The 13338-nt window shown below is 38.5% G+C and overlaps 1 protein-coding gene across 1 annotated transcript in view; it reads left to right on the forward strand.

The window, feature by feature from the left end:
- Positions 1-961: 961 nt before the first annotated feature.
- LOC307131128 (uncharacterized protein) overlaps positions 962-13338 on the forward strand; it is a gene marked incomplete at both ends in the record, with an annotated part of 33035 nt that continues 20658 nt past the window's right edge. Inside the window, 8 exons of the mRNA XM_079824617.1 lie at positions 962-1144; positions 1760-1922; positions 2011-2193; positions 2824-2984; positions 3579-3752; positions 3891-4262; positions 4365-4506; positions 4677-4848. Of these exons, the coding sequence (XP_079680743.1) occupies positions 962-1144; positions 1760-1922; positions 2011-2193; positions 2824-2984; positions 3579-3752; positions 3891-4262; positions 4365-4506; positions 4677-4848 (1550 nt within the window). The remainder of the gene's footprint in view (positions 1145-1759; positions 1923-2010; positions 2194-2823; positions 2985-3578; positions 3753-3890; positions 4263-4364; positions 4507-4676; positions 4849-13338) is intronic.

Consider the following 13338-nt stretch of genomic DNA (forward strand, 5'->3'; position numbering starts at 1 on the left):
ACTGAGAGAGTTGTAACAGAAAACACTTGAGCAGGTGTTGATATGGTTGCCAACTTGTTCACAAGCATGTAGCCTAGAGCGCATTGGTTTTGTTCAAATGTATTTTATGAGCATTGGCATTTGAAAATATGCATAATTTTATATCGCTAGGGTAGGATGTGGGAAGAAAGATGCATGGAGAAGACTCCATGGACATCCCTGTGCCCCCCTCCAGACAGAGGGAGATGGACTGCGTGTAATTTTCTCACCCAAACCTCCTGCTTCTGCAACTGATTGCTTTTAGAGGGAAAAGCTGCCCATAATGGCTGGTGTAGGATCTGTTTTCTTCGTAATAATAGCATATTATTAGCGAAAAAGAGTTGGCAAAAGATCCAGTGCGCTATCTGTAGTGTTTTCGCTTCAGTGAGTAATGTAGCCAATCACAGACATTTGTTGGTTTCTTGAACGCAATGGCCAATCACAGGTGTTGAAGTTAGAATCCACTCAGCGCTCAAGTTTATAGTGATTATAAAGGGAGCGCTCTTTGCACGCCGTCTAGGTGATATAAAAATATTAATAGGCTTATAATATATTCAGAATTTGAATAAAACTATAAAAAAAAAAAATTCCATTCTTGACAAGCGGCCACATACACGCTTTAATACATAGGCCAATCCACATGCAGGATTCACTCTCGAAATTGTGATGACTGACAGTGATAAATATTTATGTATCGAAATCAGGCTCATATAAATGTCATGTTACCCTATTACATAGGTACTCTAATACAGAGATCTGTATTCACTTTCTTAAAAAATGTACCATGGTAACCATAGTTAATGTGCCAATTGTGGACATGGCCATTTTTTTTTACAGAATGTTCCTGCAAAACATCACCAGACTTTAAAGTGGGTGTTTGTGTAAAGATTAACAGTCAGAAGTGGACAGTCAGTCATTTGTCACAGCGCACATCAATTACAAGATGGATATCACACTGACATTGACAAATGTATTATATGTTGTCAAAGCTGTCTTGCTTCTGTTATTGCTGTGGAAGAGACAAAGAAAGCAGTTTGGGCAGCTGCCTCCAGGACCCGCTCCAAATCCACTGCTGGGAAACTTACTTCAATTTGATGTCAAGGAACCATACAAGTATTACCTAAAGGTCAGTATTCAATATATAATTATGTTAATTGGTAGCTGTTTGTGCTTGGATGGTTGTTTTCAGGACTTACAAGAATGTACAGGAACTGTATTTGTGACAAGATATGCAGGTAAACAAATACAAATACAGAACTAACCAAATAAAATAAAGTATTTTAAAAATAATTAATTTCACACTAAAGCATTGAGGGTATTTCTCTTTACTGTAGTCTTTGAAGAATTGCATAAAAATGGCATATAGACCTATTGGTGCTTGCACTATTAAAATGGCTGGGTTAAAGCTACCCAGTCGGCAACCTATCTGGGTAAATATTGGATAGAACACATGCTTGATTAACCCAGCAAGTTGGGTTACACATTTTAACCCATGCAGCCAAATATAGAGTGTAGTTTGTAGGTGAGATTCTCAAAAACAATTCTCTAGAGAGAATTAAAGATGCAAGTTTAGAGGGCTGAAAACTGTGAACAAAAAGGTTCCCTTTATACTACTGTTGCTCAAAGATGAATTGTGCTTTTACATTCACTCTGAATGCTGACTAAAGCACATTATATCTCACATCTCATACAGACATTTGTATAAAAATAGCATCTTTCATCTGTGCTGTTCTTCCAGTAGCTCAGTAAGAAGTATGGATCTGTTGTCACCATCTGGTTGGCAAACAGTCCTGTAGTGATCATTTCTGGATATGAAGCCCTAAAGGAAAATATGATTGGTCTTGGTGAAGAATTCAGTGGCAGGGCCAATTATCCCCTGGTCATGAAGGTCACACTTGGATATGGTGAGGTCGATTGATGCCCAATGTTGAAACACTTCTGGGAGTTAAAGAGAACAGAAAAAGTTGATTTACCATTTTTGTTTAACGTTAGATGACAAGAATGCTGCTAACATGTTCTCCATGTGTGTTCTGTCCACCAGCGGACACGGATGGAAGGAGATGCGCAGATTCTCTCTTATGACACTGAAGAACTTTGGAATGGGCCGCAGTAGCGTTGAGGAACAAGTCAAGGAGGAGGCTGAGTATCTTGTGGAAATGATTAAAAACTACAATGGTAAAATCCATTCATGAGTTTGCCTGCCCATTCAGTCTTAATAGTTAATGGTAAACAAATTTAGCTTGTTAACCTCGAAGGAGGCTCAAACCGGAGGCTTGCTCGAGCTCAGAGCTAAACCCCCTATAATGGTACTCAGTAAGCAATTTTGCGTTTAAAAGACATCTAATAGCCATCCAAACTAGCCTAGACATCTAGGCTAAAACAAGGCAAAATTTGGGCTGTCAGTGAAAATTTAATAGACGTCTAACTATAGCCCAAGAATAGACCAGTCATCTAGAACATGAACATGTCAAAGAAATTAAACCAAACACCTTGTAATCACTGTTGACTTTGCTTACATGATGGAATATCATACATCTCACAATTTATTTTGGCAAAAACGACATGTAACCAAATTCAAGGTTATTTTGGCTAGAAGTGGGTTACTCATAGCCGGACTATATCGGGTCTATTAACCGAGATGGTGAAATGATGGCTATTGTTTGCTATACACTCTAATGAGGATTGACAGGACTGAATGGCTCCTCCCGAATCTACATTTGGAACTTCATTTAATATTCTCTGCATGTTTTCTTTATATTGACATAAACTCTAAACTCTTGATCTTGTGTTATTTTCTCCTTAAAGGCTCTGCATTCAGCCCTGCAGACATGCTGTCTAATGCCGTGGCCAATGTGATCTGCAGCATTGTCTTTGGCCATAGGTTTGAATTTGAGGATCCAGAGTTTCAGTTTCTCATTCAGACAGTAAATTCTGTCTTCACTATCCTCAATAGCCCTATTGGACAGGTATTGCAGTCCTAAGAATTTTTAATTGTCATGTATATTTTAGTCCAGCACTAGTTGACACACTGGTAAGTTAGAGATATAGCTTTAAAGGAACAAGGCGAATTTTAAGGACTTTAGCTTATTCACCGTATCCCCCAAAGTTAGATAAGTCCATACATACCATTCTCATCTCCGTGAGTGCCATAACTCTGTATGATGCACCCACCGCTAGCCTATAGCTTAGCACAAAGACTGGAGGTAAATGGCTCCAGCTAGCCTACTGCTCAATAAGTGACAAAATAACGCCAACATTTTCCTATTTACATGTTGTGATGTGTATAGTTACATTGTGTACTAAGACCGACGGAAAATTAAAAGTTGCGATTTTTCATTTTCCGTCGGTCTTAATACACTATGGACTTATCTAACTCTGGGGGATACGGTGAATAAGTCCCAAAAAGTCCTTTAAGGATTACATTTTTTTAGTAACCAAGGGTTAAAGTGAGACAAATAGTCCTTCAATAGCAAATGTGTTTTGCTTAAATTAGTTATAATGTTATAATATGTAAGTCTTTATATTTCATGCATAAATAACTTTTTTTTCTTTCTTTTTAGATCTACAATATATTCCCTAAGCTTGCCAGTCTCTTTCCTGGTAAACACCACCAGTTGTTTAGAGACTTAAAGGCCAGAGAGTACTGTAAAGGTCAAGCCAGGGCACGGATGAATAATGTGGATCCCTCGTGCCCACAGGACTTCATTGATGCTTTCGTGCTAAAAATTCAAGAGGTAAAAATGAATGGAAGCATTTACCTTTTTTTTTGCCGTTTTCCTGACAACAAACAGGCCTATTTAAATATTTCTTCACATTATACTTGTGATACTGCTGTATAATTATTGTACTAATTACACTGTTCTCTTTTGCAGGAGAAAGACAAGCCTGACACAGAATATAATTTTGACAACTTGGTTTCTGTAGTGTGGACCATGTTTAGCGCGGGCACAGAAACCACTTCATCCACCAACATCCAGATGTACAAGGTGAGGTCAAACAAATGCTTCTCTTTCCAAGCATTAAGTGTGTTTTTACTTTCACTTGTTCTGTACACAGAGCGTGTTCAGCTTGAAATTTATGAGGTTGTAGGACCGGACCGTTGGCCCTCCATTGAAGACAGACAGAACCTGCCATATACAGATGCTGTAATTCACGAGGTCCAGCGCAACATGGATCTCGCACCCATCTCTGTCCCACACAAGACGATGTGTGACACTGAATTCAATGATTATATCATTCCTAAGGTATTCTGCACTTTAATGCCTCAGTGATATATTTACAGAATGTTAATTCATTTATTCAATACTTCCATTGTCTTTCTATTTGCAAAATACAATTTCTTGTAGGGAACAATGGTTTTTCCACTACTATCCTCAGTGCTTATAGACCCAAAACGGTGGAAAAACCCTAATTGTTTTGATCCGGAGAACTTCCTGAACGAAAAGGGCCAATTCAAGAAGAATGATGCATTTGTTGTATTCGGCATGGGTGAGCTCAGAGCTTCATTGTGCATATTAGACTAAATAATCAAATTTCTTACTGTTTTAGTCATACTGGGACAAACATAACCTCACTGACTGCTTAGTTGTTTCCTTTAAATCAACCACAGATTGATCACAGATAATAAAATCGCTGACTTCTGTGTGCTCTCTTGACAGGCAAGCGTGCGTGTCTCGGTGAGGCTCTGGCTCGGACACAACTCTTCCTCTTCTTCACTTCCCTCCTTCAGCGCTTCACCTTCAAAGCCATGGTGCCACCAGAAGAGCTCGACACAATGCCTACAATCTGCGGTTTTGGGTGCATGTTCCGAGAGTGCTATGCCATTCCTAGGACATAGAAGAACAGCCCACAATCCACACAGAGCTTATTTTGTGTGCAATGAGTTGTACTTTCAGTGAAAATGTCTATTGAATTGCACACATATTGTTAATAAAAATCACAGATCGTCTTAAACACAAAACTCAGATTATAGTAACATTTACATTCATACCTACAATTCGAATTGTCTAGAATGATTAAAAAGGAGTACACTGTAGGACCACCCAAAGGTATTATAGTGACCAAAAACCTATTGGATCAGGGAATACAGCACAATACTGACCATAGAGTTTTGTAATTTGTTTGTCATTATATTATAATCATTCTATATTAAACATATGTTTTAATGCATGGCATTAATTGTGTAAAAAATAGGAGGAATTGTATATACATGACTGAAAAGCTTTACATCACACAGCTAAATGTGTTTGTTTCTGAGGGGAAATATGCATTTAATTAAGAGTAAAAAGATGAGTTGCTGTCATGTAACTGTTCCATGAGAAAATGTATGACCTTTTCACAAGATTGCAGAAATGAGCATTGCACACAAAGTGTATGTGTGTCACAGTTGGTTCATGTTCCGTTTTCACGTTTATGTTTTCCCATTACCTTGCTTCCTGGTCTTGTCATGTGGTTCTTTGTCATGTGATTCCCATAGAGACAGAGCGTATTTAGGCCACGCCCACACCGGGGGGGAAAACAATCCAACGCTCTCCATTGACTTTGCATTGCGGGAGGCTGCCTCATTGTCATTTCGGACTTATAACAAAAAACAGAACAATGTCTAAAAGCTGATATGTGACAAGGTGTACAGCAAACAAGCTAAAAAACACAGGAATAAGTTTTTATAAGCTGTCGACCCAAAAAAACGAGCGTTTAAGATAGTGCTGGGCGGTATACCGGTTCATACCGAATACCGGTATTTATTTATTTTATGATAGGAATTTTGATGATACCGCAATACCGGTATATGTCGCTTAAACAACGTTCGGAACGCGGCGCAGCACGTCATTGTTTGAGAGGGGACCCATTTCATTGATGCACTGTAGAGCAGTCAGAGCACAGTTGAGATCGCATTACAGCACAGCCTATGGCTGTATCCTATACTCTCATTCACTATTCCATACGTTATCACTTTATTTGAAGGAGTGAATGAAAACGTGCGTGAAGTCGGACAACCGTTGTGTGTACATCGGCTGTGCACTCGTTATTGCGGTGCAATGGGATAGAATGAGTGCACTCAATAACGTCCACTAAGGTTTCGGACACCACTTTAGGGGTGTCCGAAAAGGACACCCCTAGGGGCTCCGTAATGATCAGACATATACGGAGCCCCTAAAGGGACGTGGTGGTGGAAAAAAATTAGGATGGGAGGATATTTTTTTTCCAAATCGTTTGCGTTCCCTCGCAAAACTTTTGCGTTCCCCCGAGAAACTTTGCGTTCCCTCGCAAAGATATTTGCGTTCCCCCGAGAAACTTTGCGTTCCCACGCAAAAGTTTTGCGTTCCCTCGCAAAGATATTTGCGTTCCCTCGCAAAAGTTTTGCGTTCCCTCGCAAAGATATTTGCGTTCCCTCGCAAAGATATTTGCGTTCCCACGCAAAACTTTGCGTTCCCTCGCAAAGATATTTGCGTTCCCTCGCAAAGTCAAAGAGAGATGTCCCACGGGCCGTTTCAAACAGCTCAGTAGGCTACGTTAACAATATTGGATCCATTAATGGAGCGGTTAGAGTTATTTTGAATTTGGACTTAGGCTATAGCCTAGGGTAGTGCTCAATGAGTTCGGTGAGCTAAACGTTGTTAAAACACAATGTCTCTTTAACGTAGACAACAAGCTGCAACCTATTTTTCCTCAAAACGAGCCTTATAATATAAATTAATTTGGTCTATATGAGCAGGCGGCTGAGAGACAAGTCCGAAGGGACTGTCTGCAAAGTGCAAAACCCGAAAAGCGTATAGCCTACTACAAGTCATTAACTTCAATGTTACACACTGTGTCTCCAAATTCAGTTTACACATCAATGGTCACTTAGTTTGATAAAAACACTTAGTTTGTTAAAATTTGCTTTTGCATAATTTTTAGGATTATTTTATTATGAAAAATATTCAGCAAACTTCACTGAAATGCACTGTAGCCTACTGTCACCAAATTCAGTTCACACATCAGCTCTCCTGCTGGTTATACTACAACGCTTAGTTTGGCAAGTAATAGCACATAAAAATAATAAAAGTAATAGCACATAGCCATAGGCCTATTCTTTACACAAATTATGTTGGTACTCAGCTAAAATACAGTATTGCAAGTTCCATAGCTTTTGTATGATAATTGCTTACTGATTTTGATGGCATTACACTGTATACTGTATTAGTATATTGTAGTAGGAGATTGATTGTTATTGCCTATTTTTTAGTAACGCCTTTCGAGTTTTGCACTTTGCAGACGGTCCCTTTTTACTTGTCTCTCATATATTAAGCCTCGTTTTGAGTGAAATTATGTTGCAGCTCGTTGTCTACGTTAAAGAGGTGTCATTTGTGTTTTAACAACGTTTTTAGCTCACGAGTTATTGATCCGGGAAGTTAAAATCTGTGAATACATAGCCAACTACTGAACTCCGAATCACTGACTATTTATTTATACTTAAGCCCAAGTTCAAAATAACTCTAACCGCTCCATTAATGGATACATATTGTTAACGTATAGCCTACTGAGCTGTCTGAAACGGCCCGTGGGACATCTATCTTTGCGAGGGAACGCAAATATCTTTGCGAGGGAACGCAAAACTTTTGCGTGGGAACGCAAAGTTTCTCGGGGGAACGCAAATATTTTTGCGAGGGAACGCAAAGTTTCTCGGGGGAACGCAAAAGTTTTGCGAGGGAACGCAAACGATTTGGGAAAAAAATATCCTCCCATCCTAATTTTTTTCCACCACCACGTCCCTTTAGGGGCTCCGTAGATTAACACCCTGTCATGCATAGGGGAAAAAAATACCGTCATATCCCGTGAAACCAATATAATTTAGAAAAATACCGTGATATACATTTTTGGTCATACCGCCCAGCACTAGTTTAAGAAGATAAAAGTGGATACAGGCAATACGAAGTGACGCTTCAGCAGGATGAATGGGTACATTTTGGGATCCTGACACTCAGTATCTCAGTATGTGTATGTGTGCAGTAAACATTTTGTCACTGTTAAGTCAAATATCCAAATGTCCGTTTTATATATTATATTTACTGTCGCTGATCACGTTCCCCTCTAGTCGCCGTAGTTCTCAGTGTAATATGACCTGTAGCGCTCTGTCTCAATGGCCTGAATCCACTTTTTTGTCCTTAAACGCTTGTTTTTTGGGTCAACAGCTTATAAAAACGTCTGGGTTTTTGCTTCTGGGTTTTGTTTAGCTTGTTTGCAGTTCACTTTGTCACATATCAGCTTTTATACATTGTTCAGTTTTTTGTAATAAGTCCGAAATGACAAGGAGGCAGCCTCCCGCAATGCAAAGCCAATGGAGACGGTTTGATTGTTTCCCCCCCCGGTGGGCGTGGCCTTCAGATTATGACGCGTGTCGCTCTGTCTCTATGCCCTCATGTGTTGTTTCATGTCATTGGCTAATTGTCTCATCATTGTTCACAGGTGCCACTTGTCAATTGACATTAGTCTGTGTGTATTTAAGCCCTCATGTTTGCCATGTGTCTTTATTGAGTATTGAATGTTGTTACTTGCTGTTGTTAATTTTTCCTTTGTCAAGTCTGTTTCTAAGTCAAGTCTGCAACGTCTTTGTTTTATGTTTGGATTTTGTATATAATAAACTGCACTTGGATTCTTCAACTTGCCTCCAGTGGATTCGTGACAATGTGACTCCTGTTAGAGCAGTGGTTCTCAACCAAGGGTCTACAAAGTGGCCTTTGCAAAGTTCCAGGGAGGCCTCAATAAGTCTTACAATTTTATTTTATTTTTTGTTATTGCAAGAAAAGAAACAGCACTGCATTGGATACATTAACAAAAAAACACACACAAGTAACAATGACAACTCAGCCATTAAGAACAATATGATCATAATTCTTAAGAAACGTATTGTTCTTATTAACAATGAGCTTAAGATATTTTACTGTAACGTCCCTGTTGGTTTGTCTGTGTGTTTCTCTCCCTCTCTTTCTTTCGCTCTACTCTTCGGTTCCACCTCTCCATCCTTTTGGTTGGTTACTGAACCTGCCAGTCTCCATCAGCCACGTGATGTCAATTCCTTCGCAGTTTCCCCGCCAGCGTTTAAAAGGATCGACGGTGAACGCGAAGGCCGCTTGCTTTTTCTGTTGCTCTGTGTTATGTTTGATTTCGAGGCCAATATTTTGTTGATTTGTGATTAGTAACCTTTACCACTTCTTGTTTTGGCAATCCCATTTTGATTCAATTATTATTTGTTTATTTGATGGCGTGTGAATTCCCAAGAACAAGAGAGGACAGGTTATATGTCACGTGACTTGCATTGCGCATAGAGACCCGGTAAGAGAGTGTGGCCACCCCTTGTATATTTTATTTTTATTAGTTAAGAGGAAGTAAGTTAGGGCGTTTTACACCGAAGATGTTTGTTTTCTCTTATTTTATTAGACCGGTTAGAGGTTGAATTACAAGTTAGAGGTTGTTTTGTTAGTTTCTTTCCTTTGGCGTAACTAAAGTTCCTTTTTCTTCTTGGGTTTGTAGGTTCTTTTTTATATACATATTGATTGTTTCTCTATTAATTATCATTGTGAGTTATCTCTATTATTTTTTGGTATTCCTCCTTACACCTTTGTAAAATCACATTTCTTCCGTTATCTTTGTTGTTGCGTTATCTCTGGCCACCTGTCACTATCAGTTGTCACAACTTCAACGTTACCATCTCTGTTCTTTAACTAGACCAGGAGTCGTAACCTTTACGATAAGGGAACTCTCAGAGATAAAGACATCATAGGCAAAGTCTTGAGAAATATGTTTTTGTGAATAAAACTGCAACACAAATGAATTAACAACAAGATCAGTAGCATAGTCACTCCTAGAAAAATAAAGAAATGTATATTTCAATGAAAAGTTTGTCACATTAAAATGAGAACGATAATAACCAAAGAGCCAAGTTTTTTCCTCAACTGTTCAAAATGCACAAGTTAGAGAGATCAACAAAGTAGCATTCTGAGAGTGGGTTGGATATAGCCTACATTATGTACAAAGGTTGAGATCGTTCCTGGATCTGTAGGCTACATAAAACAAGGCAGAGAGAGAGTTTAAGGCAGAGAGAGATGTCTTTTTACGATTTCTTTTCTCTAGAGCAAAAAAGTAATTTGTGTTTCTTTCACCCTTTATCCATTTTGCTCTTGAGCGTATAAAAGCAACTTTTACAATATCTGTGCACATATATTCAATTTGCAATTGACCGACCATTCTACTTCATCTTCTTTATTGAGATATTCCTTCTGCTTTAACAAACCTAATCTATGAATGAGTTCTAATTCTTTAATGTTTTTTTTTGTCTTTTAATTTGTTTACTTCTATTAACAACAAGAGGCCCGTTGCACAAAAGTAGAATTAAGACATCCAGGATAAATGACTGAGCTGAGCTCAATGAAGCCAAAACAAGTGCATCCAGGCTTAATTGGTTGCACAAAGACCAAGCCAGGATGAGCAGACACGGATTCATCAAGCCAGGTTAAACCAATCTTGGATAGGTGCGCGCTCACGGCTCACTCAAATAGACCCGCCACCGATCACAGATTCACTGATTTACCATGGCAACTAAAGCGGCGTACTTTTCCCCGTTGGAGGCTGGAGGCATACGAGGAGGTAAAATACATAATTAAGAAGAAAGGCAACACCGCCACAGTGATAAAGCAAAGAGAAAAAGCATGGCAAAGTATTGCAGACCTCCTGAATGCGTAAGTAGTGCACAATTACACACTCACCGCTCCGCTGAAACATCACAATTAGGCCTACAATCCAAATAGTTAATTCACATCTCCAAAAACGCAGTTGTACACTGATTATGAAACAGTTTAACTTTTAATTGAAATGGACAACAGATATGAGTGAAATTGTGTAAAGTAACCCCATCACACTGTATAAGGCTTTGATAAATTATTATCAAAGGCTTACATAATTACTACGCTCAGTAGTACAGTTTAATCTTAGCCGTTGTACTCTGCTTCTTATGCTGTCCACCGATTTTTTTTGTTTTTTTTTGGCCTCTTATGATGTTTGTGCTGTATACTGTGTGTAATACAAGCTTGCAGGGAAGCTACTGCATCCATTCATTTGTCTGTTCAGTTGATGTGTATGGATTTGTCCTGCATTTATTTCAGTGTGCAGACAAGCGGGGTGTGATTATATATATATATATATATATATATATATATATATATATATATATATATATATATATATATATATATATATATATATATATATATATAATCTCTATCTTTGAATGTGTATTTATCCTTTTGTTGTATAATCCTTTTGTTGTATTGTTGAGTCACTGTGTGACTTCAGTTTCGAAAGGAGCTGATGGTTTACCTGCTTTGTTTTATCCTTATTCAATAAAGGAACCTAATGTTAAACTTTGTGTTTTTATATTTATATGGAATGTGTATTTTATACGACCGAGTATTAGGGCCACACCGAGGAAGAAGGAAAAAGTCATACATTTATGAGGCTGGTTCTTTCTGCGGAAAAGATGCATATTCTTTTTACAGTCCTGATACTTATGACAATGTGATGCTGATGTGCCAAAAGATTAAGTATGTCCTTGTTTGTGAAACCATACTGAAGAACAATTCCACGAAATGCCACACAGCTGTCATTTTAACAACCGTCTTCCTCTAAAACGACGGGTTACAATATTATGACTTAATTTTTCGAAGTCTGTGACTTTTCTTTTTTTTTCCTCTGTGGCCCTAATATTCTATCATTTTTATATATAGCCTTATAGTCTATGGGAAACCGTAAATTATCTAATGATAGCAACATCATCTAAAAATCAAAATTTATCCAAAATGATTGAAATTATGACCACAAATGTTTAAATAATGACAGTGGGTCTAGTTATATGTGATAATGTATAGTGGGCAGTAGAATAACTATTGGTTTCCGTTTGTGGTGACTGCTGACTGACATAAGGGATGAGATTAAATAGATCCTGGAATTTAGCCTGGTCTGGAGCAGGCTAGCTCCACAGAATAAATCTCCATGGTAATTTATACCATAACATCCAACTGCCACCCTATCCAGCTTTAGTGCAACCGGATCACGGATAAATTGAGCCAGGATCACCAAGATATCCCGGCTTAATCCCTTATCCTAGTTTTGTGCAATAGGCCTAAGGTCTCTAATTTAAAATTTCAAGAACTAGAGCCAAGGTCGCCTTCAGTATTACTAAGCATAGCATTAGCCATCTGAATTACACTGACATTAAGATTGGCGTCTTTCAAAAGACAATTGTTACATTTCCAATAACCCCTTGGTCTATTTAACTTTCTATATAGTGCAAGGTCCAAAGAAATGTACATTTTGTCAGTAAAGGGGGCAATGGATGATTAACAGCATAGACGTCTTTCAAAATAGCATGAGAGATAAGAAAAAGATCAATTCTAGCTTTAAGTGATCCAGATTAGTTGGACCAAGTAGAGCCGCTACAACCACTATTAAAGAAACGCCAAGCATCTACAACTGAAAGATTTACACACAACCATAAAACAATATGATTATGTGAATTAGAAGTAGTTCTTGTAGGAAATCTATCTTGTCCTAGAAATGCGGTCCTGAAAATGCAGCCTCCGGGTTTGCAGTCAGATACTAGCTACCCATCCTGGTTCCATCTCCCGACTCGGTGCAACAGGCCCGGTTCTACGGGCACCCTTAAACGCAAGCAAAAGCACCCTCAGTTAATACTGTAATAATATTGGCAAAATTTGTGTCTAGGTTCTGGAGAGCGTCAAATGCATCTATTTACAGCGTGTTTTTGCAGCTGTTAGTAATGTAGCCAATCACATATTTGTTGATCTCTTGAAATCTCGCCGCTCAAAACGGCAGAGTTTTTATTCAGTGCTGAGTTAATGCAGGCTCGCAAAACCTCTCATTAACAAACAAAGCCAAGACACGATGTAAGTAAGAGATTTATTGTTGACGACTTTTTATAACGGAACTTTGTGAGATCGCAATGAACTGACAAAGCAACAGCATTTTGATCGTAGCGATCCTGGCTCACTTTCGAGGCTAAAGTCATTCATTGAATAAAACTATTATTGCTAAGAGGACCGACGGCCAATTGCATGCAGCAAATTTTCGGAAATGACATCTAAATATAAATGCCACTCTGCACGAGACAGAAATATCCTCCTGAAACCCAGATTAGAGGTTTTGTCTCTGTATAGGACATTATTTAGCAAATTTCTCTGACAACATACTCGTTTTAAGGGGCAATAAAGGGGTTCTGGTGTCCTCTACAGAGCAGAGGATAGCATATAACATAGGTCTATTTCC

This window comes from Gobio gobio, assembly GCF_949357685.1.
Source record: "Gobio gobio genome assembly, chromosome: 8".
NCBI lineage: Eukaryota > Metazoa > Chordata > Actinopteri > Cypriniformes > Gobionidae > Gobio > Gobio gobio.